Consider the following 23891-nt stretch of genomic DNA (forward strand, 5'->3'; position numbering starts at 1 on the left):
ACTTTTCTGCTTTCGCTTAGGGACATTTTGTTCTGTTCAACTGCCTCTATTTAACTGTCTTGATAGAAAACGACCAGTAGAGGTCAGTAAAATACCAGACTTGCTTTCTGGTTGTTCAACTGCCTCTATTTAAATGTCTTGATAGAAAACGACCAGTAGAGTTGAGTAAAATACCAGAATTGTTTTCTGCTTAGGGACTTTCTTTTTTTATTTTTCTGGCAGCTGCCTCTATTTAACTTTCTTGATAGAAAATGACCAGCGCAGGTCAGTTAAATACCAGAATCACTTTAGCATTCTCTAGATTCCAGTCCTTAGAAATTGTCATCCACGAGCACCTGTAGACAATAATATTTTTTTTAAATCTTGTATATCTGAAAGAAACACGTTAGTTAGATTCCTCACCTTAGAATATCCCCAGGCGTCAGACTGGATCCGGAAGATTTTTCGTCAGCAATACCCCTTGCGCGTCGCTAGGCGTCGTCTGCGGCTTCGCGTCCGTCGTCGGCGTCGTGCGCCGGAATGACGTCGTCGGAGTACTTAGACGCCGCCCTCGCGCGCTGACGTCAGTTCTTCTTTTTTCCGCGCCAGTAAGCGCAGATCCGGGAGAGCTACCCCTTTAGTCAATTTTTGACTAACTTTTTTGATCCTTTTTGATCTTGTCTCGACTCCGGTGCCGGTAGGATGCCTGGTTTTAAAGCCTGTGCTGACTGTAGCCGCTTGATGTCGGTTACGGACCATCACCGCCGGTGCCTTTACTGCTTGGGCCTCGACCACGACGCGGAGTCGTGCTCGGACTGCAAGGCCCTGACCTCGAAGGCTAGACGGGAGCGGTCCCGTAAGCTTCTCGAGATTCGCCACTCGGCTCCGCGCGCCTCTCGATCCCGGTCCAGGAGGAGGTCAAAGGATCGGTCGCGGAGCCGCAGCCGACATCACCATCGGTCGTCGGGATCCAAGTCTTCGGGTAAGTCGAAGCATTCCAAGAAGTCCAAGAGGCGACACCGCTCTTCGGACTCCCCTCGCCGGTCGCGCGACTCGGCCGAGGGTCAGGGTGGTTCCACCCCCGCGGCTCCGGCGGAGCCGCGGGCGCCGCGCAAGTCCCCATACCCACCGGTCCCTGGGACTGACGCGACGCCGGCGGAAGTCAGTGCCTTCCTCTCGGCCATGAGGAGCCTGGCTCCGCCGTCGACGCCCGCTGGCGCGCCTTCGGGCCCCGCGGACCCGACTGGGCTGCCTTGCAGGCCAGTGGCTCCGGCCCGCGCCGTTGACGGCTCCGGCCTCGACGCCGCAAGTGCCCGAGGGACCCGTTCCCGAGTCCCCGCCGACGCCGGTCGACCTCGTCACGCCTCCTCTGCCGGCGTCGACACCGGTACCACCCCTGACGCCGACGTCGACTCCGCTCGACGTCGAGCCCCAGTTCAGCCCCACTCCGGGCCCGGCGCCGATACGGCGTCGATGGACGCCGCGTTCGGCGCCGCTGGAGACACATTATGTCTATCGCCCGGCTCCGTACCTTCCTCCTGTATACCAGGAATCGGATGATGGGGACAACTGGGAGGGATCCGAGGATCCTATGGCCCTTCAGGCTCAAATGTCACAGGACTGGGCAGATGAACTGGGGGAGGCCAGTGGCCTGGATACCTCTCCGGACACTGGATTTGTCTCTACTCCGACTGTGGCTTCGGAGGAGGGCGCTGCTTTCTCTGGTGCTGCGCAAGGCGGCCGCAGCCCTTGGGCACGAGCTGCCTGCCGTGGCTGTGAGGACTAACGTCCTTACTGAGGTGCTTCAGTCTGCAGCAAGCTCCACTGAGCCTCTGCTGCAATTCAATGAGGCCCTCATTGACGTTCTGCAGGGCACCTGGTCCAAGCCCTCCACAGTTCCTCCTGTGGACAGGAACGTTGCCAGGCGCCACCGCCCTGCTCCGGGCGACCCCAGTTTTCTGTCCCAACACCCTACCCCTGAGAGCCTGGTTATCCAGGCCTCTACCTCCCAATCCTCCTTCCCGACCGCCCCGCCGGACCGGGATTCCAAGAGACTGGAACAGTTTGGCAAGAAGCTGTTCTCCTCCCTTAGTTTGGGCCTGCGGTCTTTGAACACCGCCTGTCTCTTGGACCGTTATTCCCACTCTCTGTGGGATGCGGTGGAGGACGTGCTGCCCCTGTGTCCGGAGGAGGTCCGGACACGACTTACCCAGGCTCTGGCCGATGGGAGGGATGCAGCACGGCACGCCATACGATGTGGGCTTGACACAACGGACTCGCTGGGTAGGGCCATTTCTACCACAGTGGCGCTTCGACGTCACGCCTGGCTGCGGTCCACGTCATTTTCGGGCGATGTCCAGAGCACTCTCATGGACATGCCCTTTGATGGCACTCGCCTTTTTGGCGAGAAAGCGGACAGTGCGCTGAATCGCTTTAAGGACTCCCGGGCTACGGCCAAGTCCTTGGGCCACTCGGCCCCGCGGCCGCAAACTTCCGCCTTTCGCCCCTTTCGTGGCCAAGGAAGGGGTGCCTCCTCACGTGCGCCTAGCCACCAGCCGCAGAACCAACCTGCGCGCGGTTGCGGACGTGGTTTCCGCCGAGGCGGTTCTGGAGGACGACGAGGTCAGCCCACATCCACCGCGGCAGCATCCGCCTCAAAGCCTTCCTAGTCCGAGCTTTCAGGCCCATTCCACGCCAGTGGGCGGCAGAGTTCGCCATCACCTGCTCCACTGGCGGTCCATCACATCGGACAGGTGGGTGCTGCAAATCGTCCGAAGGGGCTACTCCCTCCCCTTCGAGACGACCCCTCCAGCCATGCCACCGCAGCACCACCGTATCTCGGGGGATCATTTGAATCTTCTCCACGAGGAAGTTTCGGCCCTCTTGGCCAAGGGGGCCGTCGAGCGCGTTCCGAGCCCAGAAGTAGGTCGTGGTTGTTATTCCCACTACTTTCTGGTTCCCAAGAAGGGCAAAGGGGGCCTACGCCCTATCTTGGACCTCCGGAACGTCAATGCCTTCCTCCGGAAGGAAAGGTTCAAGATGTTAACTTTGGCTCAGGTTCTCGTGCCTTAGACCCCGGAGACTGGATGGTAGCGTTGGACTTGCAGGACGCATATTTCCACATTCCCGTCCTGCCGGCCCACCGGCGTTACCTACGGTTCACGGTGGGCCAAGAGCACTTTCAGTTTACCGTGCTCCCCTTCGGCCTCACCAGTGCCCCTCGGGTGTTCACGAAGGTGATGGCGGTGGTCGCAGCTCATCTGCGCAGATCAGGGGTTCCAGTCTTCCCCTATCTCGACGACTGGTTGTTGAAGGCGGGCTCGCCCCAGACAGTCGTCTCCCACCTCCAGACTACGGCGGATCTCCTGCATTTGCTGGGATTTTCCATCAACGTGCCGAAGTCACACCTGAGTCCCTCTCAGAAGCTCCTCTTCATCGGAGCGGTTCTTGATTCGGCGCAGTTCCGGGTCCATCCACCGGAACAGCGGGTCCGGGATATACAGGCCCTGATTGCCATCTTTCGGCCTCTATCCTGGGTTTCGGTCAGGCTAGTGTTGCGGCTTCTGGGGCTGATGGCCTCCTGCATCCTACTAGTGCATCACGCCAGGCGGCGCATGCGGGCTCTGCAGTGGGACCTGAAGTTTCAGTGGGCCCAGCATCACGGCAACCTGTCCGACCATGTCTTGATCTCGGAGGGCACTGCACAGCAGTTGCAGTGGTGGCTCACGGACCGCGATTGGGTCAAGGGCAAGAGCCTCTCCCTTCCCTAACCGGAGCATGTCGTAGTGAAGGATGCGTCCCTCCTGGGATGGGGTGGCCATATGGGAGAGGCGGAGATCAGAGGCCTCTGGTCTCCGGCGGAGTCTCGTCTCCACATCAACCTGTTGGAGTTGAGAGCGATCCGACTTGCACTGAAAGCCTTCCTTCCCTCTGTCAGGGGAAGTGTCGTGCAGGTGTTCACGGACAACACCACCGCCATGTGGTATTGCAACAAACAGGGCGGGGTGGGGTGGTGGACCCTTTGTCAGGAGGCTCTGCGCCTCTGGACATGGCTGGAACACCAGGGCGTCACCCTAGTGGTTCAACATCTGGCGGGCTCTCTGAACGCCAGAGCGGACGAACTCAGCCGCCGGTGCATGATGGATCACGAATGGCGTCTGAACTCCGAAGTGGCGCAAGGTCTCTTTCAGCAGTGGGGAGAGCCTTGGTTAGATCTATTCGCCACCGAAGAGAACGCGCAATGTCAGCAGTTCTGCGCGTTGGAATTTCCAAGGCGGCACTCGCTCGGCGACGCTTTTCGTCACGAGTGGAGTTGCGGTCTGTTGTACGCCTTTCCGCCTATACCACTTCTGCCCAGAGTGCTGAAGAAGATCAGGCACGACCGGGCCCAAGTCATCTTGGTGGCTCCGGATTGGGCACGAAGGTACTGGTATCCCGAGCTACTCAGTATGCTGACCGATCCTCCGATACGTCTGCCCCTTCGGGAGGATCTTCTGTCGCAGCAGCAGGGGACGGTCCTCCACCCGAACCTGTCCAGCCTCCACCTCCATGCGTGGAGATTGAGCGGCGGCAGTTGATGCCATTTGACTTGCCTCCTGAAGTCTGTGATATCATTCTGGCAGCCAGGCGTCCCTTCACAAAGACGGTATACGCCTGCCGGTGGAACAAATTTGTGGCATGGTGCACAGCAAAGGCTGTGGATCCCCTTTCCGCCCCTCTTTCTGAGGTTTTCCTCTTTCTTCTTTCTTTGGCCAGGCAGGGCTCTGCCCTGGGCACCCTGAAAGGTTATCTTGCTGCCATCTCTGCCTTCTTGCGGCTTCCTGATCAGCCTTCTCTTTTCAAGTCCCCTGTTGTTACACGCTTTCTAAAAGGCATTACTCACACGTTCCCTCCTGTCCCTTTTGTAATGCCTCAGTGGGACTTGAATCTTGTTCTCACATTTCTAATGTGTGCTCCCTTTGAGCCTCTTCATAATTGTCCTCTTCGTCTGCTGACGCTTAAGACTGCTTTTCTGGTAGCCATCACCTCGGCTAGACGGGTGAGTGAGCTCCAGGCTTTCTCTTCAAAGCCTCCCTTTCTCTCTGTTCATCCAGACAAGGTATTCCTTCGGCCTCGTCCCTCCTTTCTTCCGAAAGTGGTGACTCCATTTCATCTTGGGCAGTCTGTCACCTTGCCCACCTTCTTTCCGCCTCCGCATCCTTCCAAAGAGGAAGAGAGGCTCCACCGCCTGGACCCAAAACGTGCGCTCTCCTTTTATTTGGACCGCACAAAGCAGCTCCGGGTGGACGACCAAGTTTTTGTTGGATACGTGGGTGCTAAGAAGGGGAAAGCTGTGCATAAGCGGACCATCTCTCGGTGGGTCGTTTTGTGCATCAAAATTTGTTATTCCTTGGCAAAAAAGGACCCTCCTGCTGGGCTGCGCGCCCATTCTACTCGGGCCACAGCAGCTACTACTGCTTTGGGACGGGGTGTCCCTTTGCAGGACATCTGTCAGGCGGCGACGTGGGCTTCGCTACACACGTTTGCCAGGCATTATTGCCTTGACAGCCAAGTCCGGAGGGATGGCTTCTTTGGCCGTTCTGTCCTCCAGGACTTTCTGGTGTGATCTTGGTTCGCAGACCCACCACCGGGGATGGTATTTCTTGGGTATCTATTCTAAGGTGAGGAATCTAACTAACGTGTTTCTTTCAGATGAACAAGTTACTTACCTTCGGTAACGATGTATCTGTAAGAAACATTAGTTAGTTAGATTCCTCACCGACCCACCCATCCTCCCCGTTCTGCGAACTGACATCTAGGGTTAAGGTTATCCTTTTCAGGCCCCTAGATTTTATTTTTGGCACCAGTGTCGGTCTTTTGCATGGATCTGCGGTCCTGGCGCGGAAAGCTATGTACAAGATTTGACGTCAGCGCGCGAGGGCGGCGTCTAAGTACTCCGACGTTATTCCGGCGCACGACGCCGACGACGGACGCGGAGCCGCAGACGACGCCTAGCGACGCGCAAGGGGTATTGCTGACGAAAAACTTCCGGATCCAGTCTGACGCCTGGGGATATTCTAAGGTGAGGAATCTAACTAACTAATGTTTCTTACAGATACATCGTTACCGAAGGTAAGTAACTTGTTCTTTCAGTGATATGACCACCGAAGACTCTGATTTCAAATTAAAAACAGAGCTTTGGACTATACCATTTCCCGCTGAAAGACAATATTTCTCTCCATGTGTTCCCATACCTGGCATGTCACGCAGTTTGGTGCTTACTTTCCCTCCATGTTAAAGAACAGTAGATGATTCAGTACCCAGGCTAATGTGTTGCATAGCTAAATACATATAACGTCCCAAAGGCGAGACAGATTGCATTGCAAATGCTTGTTATTTAAAGATGCCTGGAGTCGGCATCTCCAAGTGCGCTTCAGCAGCTCTTCAATGTAGGAGAGTAGGGTCTGCTTTCTATGTTCACCCCCACTTTTTGCTTTTGCTTTTCTGGTTTTCGACTTAGATGTGGCTGTGGGCCTGCTAATCAGACCCACAGCCCTGCTGTTCTCTCTCTAAATTGATACTATGTACTTTAGGTGCATAACCCATTTGGATAGGATCACCTTATTGGCCCCTGTACAGTGTAACCTAGGTACCCAGGGCATAGGTGTACCCTAGGCCTACCAGGGGCTGCAGCATGTATTATGCTACCCCTGGCCTGGCCTTCCATTTTGACACAACTGGCTGATCACTCAGCTGGGGCAAGGTCGTGTAATCACCCCTTGCTTAGGTGTAGTATTCCTATACCTAACTTACATATAGACACATGTGTACCTATCAGTCACTCCTATGGCAGGCCTTAACAATCCTGGAGGCAGAGTGCTTGGTCTCATGTGAGATGGTGCTCTAGCATGAGCTGAGCCTGTCTGCAGCTTTCGGAACCATGTCCTTATAGCTGTTCTATGATATAGCCTACCATATATTCTTAAAATGCCTTATAATCTTAAACGGTTATGGTAACTATGGTTTGGCTTTATCGAAACATGTTGTGTAAGGTGTCTAACACTGTGGAATAATACCCCCATACCATTTCTGGGCATGAGGATATTATTCCCCCCCTCCTAGAGGGAAAGACATGTTAAAATCATACTTCACTGTTGGCCTCTGACCAAAGCCTCAGCATCACAAAATGGATGCTGCTGCCACGACACAAGTCTGACCTCCTGCTGCTGGGAGTGATCCCAGCCAGGGAGGCCTGGACAATAGGTTTCCTGCTTGGGGAGGTGCTAGCACCTCCCCAGACAGCCTTTAGTGTATTGGGGCAGGGTGGGCTGAAAGGAATGAGACATGCCTGGGGCACACAAGGTGTTCCTTGCATAGTCCAGTTCAAACCGGCGCTGGGGCACTCCAGCCCCAGCTCTGGCGCGAAACTGGACAAAGGGAAGTGGGTGTAACCACCCCCTCCCAGGTCCCACCCATAAGGCGTGACCTAGCAGGTATCCCAGCCCCCCAGATTAGTATAAGAGTGGGAGTTGGGCCTCAAGACTTTAGATTATCCTGAACCTGCAAACTTGAACAGAAACTCTGGACCTTCGACATTCGACGAAAGAAGAAGACTGAAGAATCTCCCTTGTGGCCAAGGAGTGGCTACCCTGTGCAAACAGGCACCATCAAGAGACTACCCTTTGCTTTGCTAAAGTTCTACGAGGGACCGACTGCAGAGCCTGACCAGAGCCTTGACTTCCAGACTTCTCCGACCCTGATCCACATCCACAGCAGAGCTGAGATCCGTGGAGGCGACGAGAGACGTGGGACCGGCTACCTGGGAAAAATGGCTAGTATCTTCAAGCGCAGCTTCTGAGGCACCCTCGAAGTTGTGCACCGGGGATTGAGAAGCCCCACCCCCAAGCACCATCTGCACCGAAGACCAGCCCCCCACACTCCACGAGTCCTGCGTGGGGCCCTTCTGCATTTTCCTGCTTGCCGCGTCTGTCCGGTTGCTTGCCCGCTGGCTAGTGGCCTTTGTGACGACGCATCCTGAAATCTTCTGCGCTGGTTTGGCTCCTCCAGACTGGCTCCCGCTTCTCTGCAAAGAAGAAGCACCCCAGACCTTCCTGGTCTGCACCAGAAGCAAGTCCTCCGTTCTTCGTGGGTTCCGCTTGCCAAGGCTTGGTGAGTCCTAGTCCAACTTTGACGCCGCCGACAGCAAGAGCCTTCGTGGGACAGCTCGCCTCCTGGTCCTGGTCGTCCTCGACGTTCCCTGGTCCTCGTGGCTGCAGCGACAAGCTTCACCTTCACCTGCAATCTTCACGACATCGCCTGGTTCCTTCCTGGTTCCACGTGGTCACTGGACTCTGTCCCCTCTGCTTGCAGGTATCCTTCCTTCCTGATCCCAGCCTTGGGATCCACCGGACACTCTTCACTGACTGCCTGTCAGCATCTTTCTTCAGGCATCTATAGGAGTCGACGACGAAACCCGACGCAACTTCACCCCTATGCACCCGCAGCCTGTGGGCTAGGTAACTTGGGTACTCCGGTGCCCATCAGGATAGTGACTATCCTAGTGTCTAGTTTTCCAGTTTCGACTACCTAGCTACTCCGGAAGTGTCCTAAATCTATCTATTTCTAAACTGTACTATTGCTAGTGACTTTTACGCATTACGCGTGAGTGTTTCCACTCTGCACCTGAATCCCGTGGGCCTCCCACTTCCTAACCTTTGGTAGTATAGTGTAGCCCCAGCGATTCCCTAGGCCTAGGCCTATCCTATTTCCGTGACAGTGGTCCTTATACCACTTACTTAGTATATGGTTTGCGTGGCCCCTAGGGCCTAACTGTATTCCTTACCTGTGTGACTTAATGTATGCATAAATAAGACTGTGTTGTACTTACCTCTAATCTCATAAAGAGTGCTGAGGGTTTGACTAGAATAAATACACTTTATTTTATATATATATATCTGTTGTGGTGTCCTTTCATTTGGTATTCAAGGGATTATATATGGTATCACAGCTGGCTTCACATGCCATTCAGAGTTTAGCCTAAGACTGCTCTTGTCCATGCTACCACTAGGATAGCTGGTCTATAAGGTTGACTTTACAACCAATCACCATAAGGGTTGTTTGGACTGATATAAGGTGTACACTAGAACTAGTGACATCATACATCAGGCCAACTTCTCACATTCAAGTGCTCTGTCTCTTTGTTCATTTGCAAAACAGGCTCTTCCACACAGGACGTTTTGCTTTATGTGTGGAGGCTGGAAGGCTAGGCTGCTCCGTGTTTACTTATTTAGGGCCCAGAGGAATAACTGACCAGAAAGATGAATTAGAAATCAAATCTGGTAAGAAAGAAGAAAACAAGTTGCAACATTAATTTCGTTTCACTTTTGAGCTCTTGGATTCGTTGCTTTTACTTGGCAATAAAGAAAGGCTTTGTGGGGCGGAGCCAGGCCGGCGGCCAAGATTCCCGCCCGGGCTCCCGGCTCCGTCGACTCTCTCTTTTTGCTGCTGGACCTAGCTGTCGGGGCAGCTCTGCCGACACTCTCCTGGATGTCGGAGAAGGACCGATTTCACCGAGAGTCGCTCCGGTGGCTCTCCGAGCTTCAGGGATGAAGATATGCTTCCCGGTCGGTGTGGCCTACGCGGGTCCCGGAGCCGGGACCTCACGTGATACTGTAGCCGGTGGTGAGTGGAACAACAACGGCCGGGAAAACACGGTCACCCGCGGGGGCGCTCGAACCCGCCCTGAACAACATCCTAGCGCCCATTGCTGAGTGCCGTCCCCTCATGCCGGACGGGGCCCCCCCCCCCCCCCACCCACCCGAACGCTGCCTCGCTAAATGTGGACGTGTGACGCTGCTCTGTGTCTCTCTGCTGGAGATTGGTACGACCCGCTAGCTGCTGCCTGTATCGCGCGATTCGGCGGATCGGGGCCGATTGCTGCATGGCGATTTGGAGTCGTTCGGACACACTGGGTGGCGCAGATGAGACCTCTGGGGGGCAGTTGCGATGGCTATCACAACGGGTGCCACCGGGGAGACGTCCGGATGGCACAAATGATGGAGGCTCTAGTGTGAACTCTGGTGGCTTTAATGCTGTGCGCCCCATTTGGTAGTGATACCCTCATGGAACCCTGCCCGCCCGAGTCGATGGCGATGCGCATTTCAAAAGGAGTGTGGAGTTCGGAAGCCCCTTCCCGTGTTTTGGAAGCACAGCGAGTGGGTTTGGTTCGCATGGCGATTAGTCCCCGGCATAAGTGGAAGTATGAGAGAGCCTGATGCGGTATTTTCACTGTGTGCCTTTGCCTGGTGACTCCCTCTACGATCTGTGGTATGTCCCGGATGGGTATCTCTACGGGACCCTATACGTTGCTGATGAGTGGACGTTGGTGACTGGAGTCTACTTTATCGCTACAAAGGGCATCGTCGGAATGGAACTTGGTCCATGGACTAATGGAGTGTTCGGGGATTCCATCGGATGTGAGACTGTGGGGACTCCTTTATTGCCCTCTCCCTTGTGGCAGACATCGTCGCGCAACCCATTTAAATTGAACTGCCTACTCTTCCTGAACCGGACTATGTCTTGCTGCGTGGGAGGCGGTTGTGGGCTGTGAACGGCTGTGAAATGTGTCGTGTCCTGGCGTATTGGAAGAACTCCTACTCTTCTTTGGATATCCTTGTCTATTGTACTCTTGGTGCTTTGTTGGCTACGTTTTGTGTGGACTGGGACATGTTTCTGATAATGGCCGGGTGGGGCTGGGTTACGAAATAGTGATTGTTTCCCTCAGATGCTGACAGGGGGGTAACTGGGGGGGCTGGCGGGGCGACTGCTATTCTGAGTCGATGGGTTCCTCGGCTGTCCTGCAGCGGAACGGATATACCTGTATGTTACGCGGAGGGGCCGGGGGCCTGTACTGGTGAACCCCCCAATATATCTTTCTCTTTTATATTTCCTTCTTTTATATTTCTCCTTTCTTCTATATTTCGGGTTCCGTACACCGGGCGACAGGCACGCTGTTAAGGGGGAGGCCGTAGCCATTGGCAGAGGTGCAGGGTGGGGGGTTAGGGGGGAGGGGTACTACTGTTCTTTCCTTTTATGTTCCTAGGGCCTCTTTCTTATTCTTTGTCTCTCTTGGCTTTCTCTTACTTCTCCTCTTTCGTTTTTATTTCTTTTGGGAACTGTCTCACAGGTTCCTCTCTATACGTCCTGGTATTACAGATTACAGGGGTGGATGTTTCTTTAACGTTTTTATATTGCAGCGGGCATGAATCTGTATTGGTGGGCGAATTGTATAGCTCATTGTCTATCCTGTTTAAGGTGCGTCACCGCCAACGTCCTGCCTATAGTAGTCCCGCCTGTGAATATCCTGAGCTGTGGTAACCCCTGTCCTTTGTATTATTGGATTGTGCGGCATTAGATCCTGTTCCTTCTTAAAACTCTAAAAGAAACCTCTTTCATCCTGGTGCCGATATGGTACCGATACTATCCTGAGTTACGACGGGGCATTTGGGAGGCGGGTTGTTGTACTCTTGTGGATTGACTGATTTGCTTTGATCGACTCTGTACTACTGGCCGACTGTGATGGTTTCAGGCCCGGGTTTGTAACTGCTTTATGTACCAATAAAGGTTTATAAAAAAAAAAAAAAAAAAAAAAAGAAAGGCTTTGTGGAATTTGTAATACAATCATTTGCTAGGGCTCGTGATTTATTTTTTTTGCAATGTTTTGACCATTATATTCACTCGATAGCTGAGATATGTATATCTTGGAAATTGCTAAATGGTGGTCACTAACTAACCAGTGTGCCCCAGTAGAAGCTCTAAAATGTAACCCCAGCACACAGCAGTAGAGCTGCTGTGTGCAGAAGTTGGGATACCTCGCTCCCCAGCTTCACCAAGAAGGCCTCCCTCTTTCATCTAGTGGACCTCAGTACTTCCCTTCCTCCATCTCTGCTCTATGCATCTGATTTCCTTTGCCATCCACATTTAACAAATATTAATTTGTCACCTCTCATCTATTTTACTTTCTCCCCCCCCCCCCCACCAGTTTGCACATTTCCCTTTGTACAAATTCCATTCATTTGTCTCCATTGTTTTCCTTCTTTTACCCTCCTTTCCCCTTTTCTCCACTGCTATTTTTAATCCCTTCTCCCCTCATTGCATTTTTCCCCATATCTCCTCTATTCCACTCGCCTCTTCCTCCACTTTTACCACACTTCTTGGCTTCATTTATGCAATGTTGATTCTTGCCTGTCTCTTCATCCACGCTTCCACCCTTCTACTCAATCAGTTTTCCTACCCTTTTTAAGTCGAGCATTCGAGACCTCGTGTATATACCTTAATCTGAAAGAGACACGTTAGTGATAAATTCCTTACCTTAGAATATTCCCCAGGCGTCAGTCTGGATCCGGAAAGTTTTCTGCTTAGCAGTACCCCTGTGCGCCAGTAGGTGGTGCCCTGCGGCGCCACGCCCGTCACTGGCGTCGTGCACGCCGGGACGACGTCACGGAGGCTACTTAGGCGCCACCCATGCGCGCTGACGTCCGTTCTTTCTTTTTCCGCGCCGAAACCGCAGATCCGGATTGAGCACGTACCTCGGTCAATTTTTTGACCACTTTTTGAGACTTTTTGTCTTCTTCACTTGTCTCCTGGTGCACGTAGGGATGCCCGTCTTTAAGACTTGCGGGTCGTGCCACCGTAATATGTCGGTGGCGGTCCCCCATGATGTCTGCCTCTTCTGCCTGGAGACCGACCACGACTCCCGGGATTGTTCGGACTGCTGTGCCATGGCCCCGAAGGCATTGCGGGAGCGGCGCCAGAAGTTGCTGGAGGTCCGGCACTCCTCTTGCTGCCGCTCCAGGTCCCAATCGCGGGACCGCTCGCGGGACCGCAGTCGTCGCTCCTCGGACTCTAAGTCTTCACCTTCAGATTCCGGTAAGCGACGCCATACGAAGAAGTCGCAGAAGTGTGTTCGCTCTCCAACGTCCGTCCCCCCCGTCGCTCCTCTGAGGCGGACGTGGGGGGCAGGAGCTCCGCCCCTGCGGCTCCTCTGGAGCCTGGGAGTCCCGCGGCCTACCCGCTCTACCCGGGTCCGTCGGCGACTCCCGAACAGCGGCAAGAGTTTCTTGCTGCCTTGGACCGCCTGTTTAGGCCTCTGGCTCCCGCAGGTGCGCCTGCGGGCCCCGCGGCCCCGTGTTCAGATCCTGTTGACCCGGCAGCACCGCCTCCGGCGCCAGTACCGGAGCCACTGGATCCAGCGCCCGTGGCTCCGGCCCCAGCGCCACAAGGTGCAACGCCATTGGCCCCGGCGACGCCCTTGGCTCCTCCACAGGCGCCATACTGGGTGCCACACTGGGTGCAGTTTATCCCGCCCCTGCCTCAGTTCTTGGACCATTTCGTTCCGACCTGGGATTCTCATTGGGATGGGGCTCCAGTTCGGCCCCGGGCGCCGCCGTTCCTGGTGCCGCTGGGTCCCTCTCCGGTTCTTGTCATGCCGCCACCACCGGCTCCTTCTACCCCGGAGCCGGATGAGGACTGGGACGGATCCGAGGAACCCCTTGCATGACAGTGTGACTCCGAGCAGGATTGGGTGGATGACCTTCAAGACGTGGGTAAACTTGATGTGTCTTCTGACCCGGGATTGGCCTCGCCTCCGCCTCCAATGGAGGAGGGCGCTTCCTACATTATGGTGCTGCGTCGAGCCGCGGAGGCTTTCCACCTCGACCTCCCTATGGTGGCCCTTAAGACCAACCTCCTTACAGAGGTGCTCCAGACGGCGTCTACGTCATTGGAGCCGCTCCTCACCTTTCAATGAGGACCTTACCGAATTCCTCTTGGGTACTTGGTGGCGGCCGGCCTCGGGGGCGCCGGTGGATAAGAACGTCGCTTGGCGTCATCGCCTGGCGCCTGGTGATCCCGCGTTCTTGACCACTCACCCCACGCCTGAGAGCCTGGACCAATATGGCAAGAGGTTGTTCTCCTCAGCCAGTTTGGGGTTGAGATCGGTTAATACCGCCTGTTTATTGGGCCGTTACTCCCACGCAGTGTGGGATTCGGTGGCGGAGGTTCTGCCTCAGTGCTCTGAGGAGGTCCAGGCTGTCCTTTCCCAAGCCATTGCGGAGGGCAAGGATGCGGCGAAGTTTGCCATCAGGTGTGGTTTGGACACCGCTGATTCGTTGGGCAGGGCAATTTCCACGTGGCGTTGCGGCGCCATGCCTGGTTGCGTTCCACTGGCTTCTCATCCGATGTCCAGAGCTCGCTCATGGACATGCCCTTTGATGGCTCCCGCCTCTTTGGTGATAAGGCTGACAATGCCCTGGAGCGCTTTAAAGACTCTCGTGCCACGGCCAAGTCTTTGGGTCTTTCCTTGAAAAATCCTGCCACAACGGGGTTTCGTTCCTTTCGTGGCCAGGGCAGGAGTGGCCAGGCATGCTCTTCCAGCAAGCCTGTGCATAACCAGCTTCAGCGAGGCCGCAGATGTGGTTCCGCAGGGGCGGGTCTGGTAACCAGCGTGCGGGGCAGTCCACTTCCACCACCGCCGCTTCCGCCTCGAAACCTTCTTAATCCCAGCTTCAGGGGACACCCCACGCCAGTGGGTGGCAGGGTTCACCTCCACCTCCACCACTGGCGCGAGATTACGTCGGACAAGTGGGTGTTGCAGATAATTTGCCAAGGTTACTCGCTCCGGTTTCTGTCCTCCCCTCCAGCCATGCCACCTCGGTACCACCGCATGTCGGGGGATCATTTAGCTCTTCTCCGTCAGGAAGTCACGGCCCTCCTGGCCAAGGGGGCCATTGAGTACGTTCCCGTTCAGGAAGTAGGGAGTGGCTGCTATTCCCACTACTTCCTGGTCCCCAAGAAGGACAAGGGGGCCTGCGCCCCATCTTGGACCTCCGGGTCAATCGCTTCCTCCAGAAGGAGAAGTTCAAGATGCTGACTCTACCTCAGGTCCTGTCTGCCCTGGACCCTAGAGACTGGATGGTAGCGTTTGATTTGCAGGACGCTTATTTTCACATTCCCGTCCTGCCGGCCCACCGGCGTTACCTGCGGTTCACGGTAGGCCAGGAGCATTTTCAGTTTGCCGTGCTCCCTTTCGGCCTTACCAGCGCTCCCGGGTGTTCACGAAGGTAATGCCAGTGGTCGCAGCTCATCTGCGCAGGTCAGGGCTGTCAGTCTTCCCCTACCTCGATGACTGGCTGTTGAAGGCGGGTTCGCCCCAGGCAGTTGTCTCCCACCTTCAGACTATGGACGACCTCCTGCATCTCCATCAATGTGCCGAAGTCGCACCTGAGACCCTCTCAGAAGCTCCCTTTCATCGGAGCAGTTCTGGATTCGGCGCTGTTTCGGGTTTATCTTCCCGAACAGCGAGTCCGGGACATTCAGGCTATGGTTCCGCTCTTTCAGCCTCTATCCCGAGTTTCAGTCAGGATGTCCCTCCGGCTTCTGGGCCTGATGGCCTCCTGCTGGTGCCGCATGCCAGATGGCATATGCGGGCTCTGCAGTGGGTTCTGAAGTTCCAGTGGGCGCAGCATCAGGGCAACCTGTCCGATCATGTCCAGATCTCGGAGGGCACTGCACGGCAATTGCAGTGGTGGCTCACGAATCGCGATTGGGTCAATGGCAGATCCCTCTCCCTTCCCCAACCGAAGCACACAGTAGTGACGGATGCGTCACTCCTGGGCTGGGGAGGCCACATGGGAGAGGCGGAGATCAGACGCCTCTGGTCTCCGGCAGAGTCCCGGCTCCATATCAACCATCTGGAGCTGCGGGTGATCCGGCTTGCACTGAAGGCATTCCTTCCATCTGTCCGGATGTAGGAGAGTAGGGTCTGCTTTCTATGTTCACCCCCACTTTTTGCTTTTGCTTTACTGGTTTTCGACTTAGATGTGGCTGTGGGCCTGCTAATCAGACCCACAGCCCTGCTGTTCTCTCTCTAAATTAATACTGTGTACTTTAGGTGCATAACCCATTTGGGTAGGATCACCTTATTGGCCCCTGTACAGTGTACCCTAGGTACCCAGGGCATAGGTGTACCCTAGGCCTACCAGGGGCTGCAGCATGTATTATGCCACCCCTGGCCTGGCCTTCCATTTTGACACAACTGGCTGATCACTCAGCTGGGGCAAGGTCGTGTAATCACCCCTTGCTTAGGTGTAGTATTCCTATACCTAACTTACATATAGACACATGTGTACCTATCAGTCACTCCTATGGCAGGCCTTAACAGTCCTGGAGGCAGAGTGCTTGGTAACATGTGAGATGGTGCTCTAGCATGAGCTGAGCCTGTCTGCAGCTTTCGGAACTAAGTCCTTATAGCTGTTCTATGATATAGCCTACCATATACTCTTAAAGTGCCTTATAATCTTAGACGGTTATGGTAACTATGGTTTGGCTTTATCGAAACATGTCGTGTAAGGTGTCTAACACTGTGGAATAATACCCCCATGCCATTTCTGGACATGAGAATATTATTCCCCCCTTCTAGAGGGAAAGACATGTTAAAATCATACTTCAACTGTTAGCCTCTGACCAAAGCCTCAGCATCACAAAATGGATGCTGCTGCCACGACACAAGTCTGACCTCCTGCAGCTGGGAGTGATCCCAGCCAGGGAGGCCTGGACAATAGGTTTCCTGCTTGGGGAGGTGCTAACACCTCCCCAGACAGCCTTTAGTGTATTGGGGCAGGGTGGGCTGAAAGGAATGAGACATGCCTGGGGCACACAAGGTGTTCCTTGCATTGTCCAGTTCAAACCGGCGCTGGGGCACTCCAGCCCCAGCTCTGGCGCGAAACTGGACAAAGGGAAGTGGGTGTAACCACCCCCTCCCAGGTCCCACCCATAAGGCGTGACCTAGCAGGTATCCCAGCCCCCCAGATTAGTATAAGAGTGGGAGTTGGGCCTCAAGACTTTAGATTATCCTGAACCTGCAAACTTGAACAGAAACTCTGGACCTTCGACATTCGACGAAAGAAGAAGACTGAAGAATCTCCCTTGTAGCCAAGGAGTGGCTACCCTGTGCAAACAGGCACCATCAAGAGACTACCCTTTGCTTTGCCCACGTTCTACGAGGAACCGACTGCAGAGCCCGACCAGAGCCTTGACTTCCAGACTTCTCCGACCCTGATCCACATCGACAGCAAAGCTGAGATCCGTGGAGGCGACGAGCGACGTGGGACCGGCTACCTGGGAAAAGTGGCTAGTAACTTAAAGCGCAGCTTCTGAGGTACCCTCGAAGTTGTGCACCGGGGATTGAGAAGCCCCAACCCCAAGCACCATCTGCACCGAAGATCAGCCCCCCCACACTCCACGAGTCCTGCGTGGGGCCCTTCTGCATTTTCCTGCTTGCCGCGTCTGTCCGGTTGCTTGCCCGCTGGCTAGTGGCCTTTGTGACGACGCACCCTGAAATCTTCTGCGCTGGTTTGGCTCCTCCAGACTGGCTCCCGCTTCTCTGCAAAGAAGAAGCACCCCAGACCTTCCTGGTCTGCACCAGAAGCAAGTCCTCCGTTCTTCGTGGGTTCCGCTTGCCAAGGCTTGGTGAGTCCTAGTCCAACTTCGACGCCGCCGACAGCAAGAGCCTTCGTGGGACAGCTCGCCTCCTGGTCCTGGTCGTCCTCGACGCTTCCTGGTCCTCCTGGCTGCAGCGACAAGCTTCACCTTCACCTGTAATCTTCACGACATCGCCTGGTTCCTTCCTGGTTCCACGTGGTCACTGGCTAGTGACCTTGACTCTGTCCCTTCTGCTTGCAGGTTTCCTCTCTTCTTGATCCCAGCCTTGGGATCCACCGGACACTCTTCACTGACTGCCTGTCAGCATCTTTCTTCAGGCATCCATAGGAGTCGACGACGAAAACGACGCATCTTCACCCCTATGCACCCGCAGCCTGTGGGCTAGGTAACTTGGGTACTCCGGTGCTCATCAGGATAGTGACTATCCTAGTGTCTAGTTTTCAAGTCTCAACTTCCTAGCTACTCCGGAAGTGTCCTAAATCTACCGTTTTCTAAACTGTACTATTGCTATTGACTTTTACGCATTACGCGTGAGTGTTTCCACTCTGCACACGAATCCCGTGGGCCTCCCACTTCCTAACTAACGCTAGTGTAGTGTAGCCCCAGCGATTCCCTAGGCCAAGGCCTATTCTATTTCCGTGACAGTGGTTCTTATACCACTTACTTAGTATATGGTTTGCGTGGCCCCTAGGGCCTAACTGTATTACTTACCTGTGTGACTTAATGTATGCTTAAATAAGACTGTGTTGTACTTACCTCTAATCTCATAAAGAGTGCTGAGGGTTTGACTAGAATAAATACACTTTATTTTATATATATATCTGTTGTGGTGTCCTTTCATTTGGTATTCAAGGGATTATATATGGTATCACAGCTGGCTTCACATGCCATTCAGAGTTTAGCCTAAGACTGCTCTTGTCCATGCTACCACTAGGATAGCTGGTCTATAAGGTTGACTTTACAACCAATCACCATAAGGGTATTTGGACTGATATAAGGTGTACACTAGAACTAGTGACATCATACATCAGGCCAACTTCTCACACCGGGGAAGTGTAGTGCAGGTGTTCACGGACAACACCACCGCCATGTGGTATTGCAACAAACGGGGTGGGGTCGTGGACCTTTTGTCAGGAGGCTCTGCGCCTCTGGACTTGGCTGGCACATCAAGGCATTACCTTGGTGGTTCAACACCTGGCAGGTTCTCTGAACGCCAGGGTGGACAAACTCAGCCGCCGGTGCATGGTTGATCACGAGTGGCGTCTGAACTTGGACGGGGCGCAAAGTCTCTTTCTGCGATGGGGAGAGCCTTGGTTAGATCTGTTCGCCACCGAAGAGAACACGCAATGTCATCAGTTCTGTGGGTTGGAATTTCCAAGGCGGCACTCGCTGGGAGACGCTTTTCGTCTCGAGTGGAGTTGCTATCGGTTGTACGCCTTTCCTCCTATACCACTTCTGCCCAGAATGCTGAAGAAGATCAGGCGCAACCGGGCCCAAGTTATTCTTGTGGCTCTGGACTGGGCTCGAAGAGTATGGTATCCCGGGCTACTCAGTATGAGCATCGATCCCCCGATCCGTCTGCCCCTTCGGGAGGATCTTCTGTCGCAGCAGCAGGGGACGGTCCTCCACCCGAACCTGTCCAGCCTCCACCTTCATACTTGCAGATTGAGCGGCGACAGTTGACACCTTTCGATCTTCCTCCCGAAGTCTGTGATGTCATCTTGGCAGGCAGACGTCCCTCCACTGAAACGGTGTATGCCTGTAGGTGGAACAGATTTGTGGCATGGTGCACAGCTAAGACTGTGGATCCCCTTTCTGCCCCTCTTTCTGAGGTTCTCCTGTTCCTTCTTTCTTTGGCCAAGCAGGGCTCTGCTCTGGGCACTCTTAAAGGTTATCTTTTGGCTATCTCTGCCTTCCTACGGCTTCCTGATCAGCCTTCTCTTTTTAAGTCCCCGGTTGTTAACCGTTTTCTTAAGGGCATTACGCATACGTTCCCACCTGTGCCCTTCATAATGCCTCAGTGGGACTTGAATCTTGTCTTGACTTTTCTAATGTGCGCTCCCTTTGAGCCCCTTCATACTGTCCCTTAAGTCTTCTTACTCTCAAGACGACTTTCCTGGTAGCTATCACCTCTGCCAGGAGAGTGAGTGAACTCCAGGCTCTTTCTTCCAAACCTCCTTTCCTTTCTGTTCATCCGGACAAGGTGGTTCTGAGGACACGTCCTTCTTTCTTGCCAAAGGTTGTCACGCCCTTCCACATCGGGCAGACCATCACTTTGCCCACCTTTTTTCCGCCTCCGCATCCTTCACGGGAAGAGGAGCAGGTCCACCGTCTGGACCCTAAATGTGCTCTTGCATTCCATCTGCAGCGTACACAGCAGTTCCGGGTGGATGATCAGCTCTTTGTTGGCTACGTGGGCGCCAAAAGAGATCGGGCGGTGCACAAACGGACAATCTCCCGGTGGATCGTTCTGTGTATCAAAGCATGTTACTCCTTGGCCAAGAAGGAGCCTCCTTTGGTCTGCGTGCCTATTTGACCAGGGCAACTGCAGCCACTACTGCCTTGGGACGCGGTGTCCCCTTGCAGGATATTTGTCAGGCAGCTACGTGGGCCTCGCTGCACACGTTTATCAAGCACTACTGCCTTGACAGTCAGGTCCGGAGAGACGGCTTCTTTGGCCATTCGGTGCTCCGTGACTTTCTGGTGTAATCTTGTTCGCAGACCCACCACCGGGGTTGGTATTGCTGGGGTATCTATTCTAAGGTAAGGAATCTATCACTAACGTGTCTCTTTCAGATGCACAAGTAACTAGTAGGTCAGTTTCTCGCATGAAAAGTTGTGTACAGAACTGACGTCATCTCGTATGGGTGGCACCTAAGTAACCTCCGTGATGTCGTCCCGGCGTGCACGGCGCCAGTGACGTGCGCGGAGCCGCATGGGGCCACCTACTGGCGCGCAGGGGTACTACTAAGCAGAAAACTTTCCAGATCCAGACTGACGCCTGGGGAATTTTCTAAGGTAAGGAATCTATCATTAACTAATGTCTCTTACAGATATATCGTTACACAAGTAGTAACTTGTGCGTATATACTTATGTATGTATGTACTTTGTGGGCTCTGGAGATCTGCCCTAGGAATTGTCTGCTTCCGCTTAGGGACATTTATTTTTTCTGTTCAACTGCCTCTATTTAACTGTCAGGATAGAAAACTACCAGTAGAAGTCAGTAAAATACCAGGATTGCTTTCTGCTTGTTCAACTGCCTCTATTTAACTGTCTTGATAGAAAACGACCAGTAGAGATCAGTAAAATACTAGAATTGCTTTCTGCTTAGGGACTTTCTGTTTTTTATTTTTCTGGCAATTGCCTCTATTTAACTTTCTTGATAGAAAACAACCAGCAGAGGTCAGTTAAATACCAGAATCACTTTAGCATTCTCTAGATTCCAGTCCATAGAAATTGTCATCCACGAGCACCCATAGACAATAATATTTTTTTCAAATCTTGTATTTTTAGTGATTTGGACTATACCATTTCGAGCTGAAAGGCAATATTTCTCTCCATGTGTTCTCATACCTGGCGTGTCATGCAGTTCGGTCCTTACTTTCCCTTCATGTTTAAGAACAGTAGATGTTTCAGCACCCAGGCTAATGTGCTGCATAGCTAAATACATATAAGGTCCCAAAGGTGAGAAAGATTGCTTTGCAAATGCTTGTTTGTGTGTGTTTGCAGTGAGTTGAAGGATAATGTCCTCTCCCTTTGCATTCCATTAACTGCAATCCTAGCTCTTCCCCCCCCCCCCCCTCCTTTGTCTTTATTACCCGTTCTTGCAAAATCAAGTCTAGCTGAGAACAATGCTGCTACAGGTCCTGTCTTTTGATGAGTGGATGCCTCTGTGTCCCTCAGCCACAATTTTTAATCATGCTACAATGTGACAATGTGACTTGGGTTGGTAAAGGAAGTGAAAGATGTGCAATCCGTGGCTTGCGAAGAGTACAGTAGTCTTTGAATTTTGTTCTGAAAGTAATGTGATTATAAATGTTTTTCACAGGATAAAGAATAAACTGGATAAAGGAGGAGTAGTGGAAGATTTTATCCATGCATTGGAACAGCTTTCTAATCCTGAGATGCTCTTTAAGGTACAGAGAACAGTCTGAAAACTGAATTGGAATATCTTTGCAGTTCTGTATGTAAAATAACAAAGGCTCCCTGTTTTCCGTTTTTACTGAAAATACAGAGAGAAAACTATTTACGTTCCCGTCTAGATGTGGATAAAAACAGAAATTGGTTGTTTTTGAATGATTCTAAATTCTGTCATCCATGACTGCAAGGCCAATAGCTGTGCGGATTAAACAAGCAAAGGGGGGTAAATAAAAAATAATTTAAGTAAAAAGCCTTAAACAGCAGTTTGTCTAAAAATGGCATGTTTTCTTACAAGTGTATAGTTTATCATCTGAGTGTGGTTAAATCATCCAAACCTGGCAGATGTTCAGACACGAGTGTACATTAACCGATTAAATAAATGTAGAGATACACAGATTTCAACTTCATTTTTTCACAAAACCTAAAATAAATATGGATAAATACAGATAAAATCAGCAAAAAATAAATATGGATAAATACAAACGGAAATGTATTTTTTTTTTTTTTTAAATGTGTATTTCACAAAAGTATTTTAGTATGCAAAAACATTTTTAGAGCTGCTGAGGGTAAATTTCATGTTTATTGTTCTCATTTGAGCTGTAGCTATTCACCATATTAAGCCTGGAATGAAGTCAAATCATAAACTGACTAACTGTACTGCTGGGATCATTTATTCTTTCAATGTTGTGTTTAATTTAATTTTTTTCTTTCATAATTACATTGCCATCAGGGCAATAATTTGCACTATCAATTGAAATTTTAATAAGCTAGAAGTTGATACTTTTTTGAGAACCTCTGTCCTTTAAACAGATTTTTCACCAGTTTTTAGTATATGTTTATATTTATACATGTAGACCTAGTTCTGCGAACAATATTCCAAATCATACGAATATTACCACAGAGGGTTCAGTAATTTTAATGAATGTGACACATGTATGCACACATTACACAAATCCAGATGCATATTCTACCTGCAAATTCCACACCTCATGAATCTCCTTCAGTTGCCTGACTGAATCTGGAAACTTGTCACATTGCTAAGAGGCATTATCGGTTGCAGGAATTTTAAAATAAATTGCATTAAGTATCAGACTTGAAAGTTTTCCGCAGATTGTGTTTCAAGGTTGCCGCTAAGAGAAGAGGTCAATGATAGTGAAAACATCACATACAGAGATTTATAAAAGTCTACGAATATGTCCATGATTTTCTGAGGGTTCTTATGGGTAACATTCAATCTGTCTTTGAGTGCATTAACGCCCTTATGTGTCTGCTAAATGTTTCAAATATGACATCAACACCTTACCAGCTTTGCTAGGTACCCAGCAATCCCCTCTTTTCTTCAGAGAACTACAGCAACAATATCATGTATCAGACATAGACTTCTATAAGCTTTCCGAATCTCCAAGTCAGTCTATCTAAAACTAAATGTCCCAATATGGATCCTTCTCTCCATCATTTCTCCTTTAATAAAACCAGCCACCAATCTTCCATATTTTATCATCTGTTAAAACCTAAAACTACACACCTAATCTAAAAAATATTCAAGAAATGGGATAGTAATAGGTCTATCTCTTTAGTTGAGTGGAGCTTGATTTGGAAATTATTAGTCTCTAAAAAATTGACTTCGTCTTTATCCCAAACAAAATATTGGCACCCACATAGCACATTCTTGACTGCCTCTCGCCTTCACAAGATGTCTCTTAGAGCGAACATGTTAGAACTGTAATAAAGTTATTGGTGATCTCCCTCCCTCACTTGCCTTTTTTACTGTAACTCTTTCTCGCTTCTGGGACTGTATATTTGATTTTATACGTTCCCTCTTTGGGATCCACCTGGAACAGGACTTTCTCTCACTTATTCATGGCTTCCTTGAGCCACAACTCAACACATAAAGATAGTCTCCTGGTAGACATATTACTGTCTGTGGCCTGTAAATCTGTTCTTGCTAACTGTAAAAACACCACCACCACCTCTTTCAGGTCCTGGTTGAACTGGATCCCTCACTTAAGGGGGGGCAATGACATTGCTCAACAAACCACTCCCTGGAGGCAACAGTCCAGAACTTTGTGGAAGACACTAGATTACTATTTCGCCAATACCAAACCACCATGAATCTCTCAACACATCATGTAGTGGTCTCACAGTTATTACGTTCCATGTAACTCTCTCTTGCCCATCGCCCTACTGTTGTCTCTCTGAAAATGGGTTTGCTGCCACTTTCAGTTCCTGGATTGTCATAGCTACTATTGGAATATCTTAACTTGCTTCTTTCTTTCTTATGTTTTAAATGATT

General features: G+C 51.9%; 1 protein-coding gene across 3 annotated transcripts in view; it reads left to right on the top strand.

Moving 5' to 3' along the window:
* The window catches only part of PRKDC (protein kinase, DNA-activated, catalytic subunit), a 2754228-nt gene that overhangs the window by 2334648 nt on the left and 395689 nt on the right, over positions 1-23891 (top strand). For all 3 annotated transcript variants that reach the window (XM_085605657.1, XM_085605658.1, XM_085605659.1), the window contains one exon: positions 21507-21594. In XM_085605657.1, coding sequence (XP_085461783.1) covers positions 21507-21594 — 88 coding nt within the window. The remainder of the gene's footprint in view (positions 1-21506; positions 21595-23891) is intronic.

Source organism: Triturus cristatus, chromosome 5_1, assembly GCF_964204655.1.
Source record: "Triturus cristatus chromosome 5_1, aTriCri1.1, whole genome shotgun sequence".
NCBI lineage: Eukaryota > Metazoa > Chordata > Amphibia > Caudata > Salamandridae > Triturus > Triturus cristatus.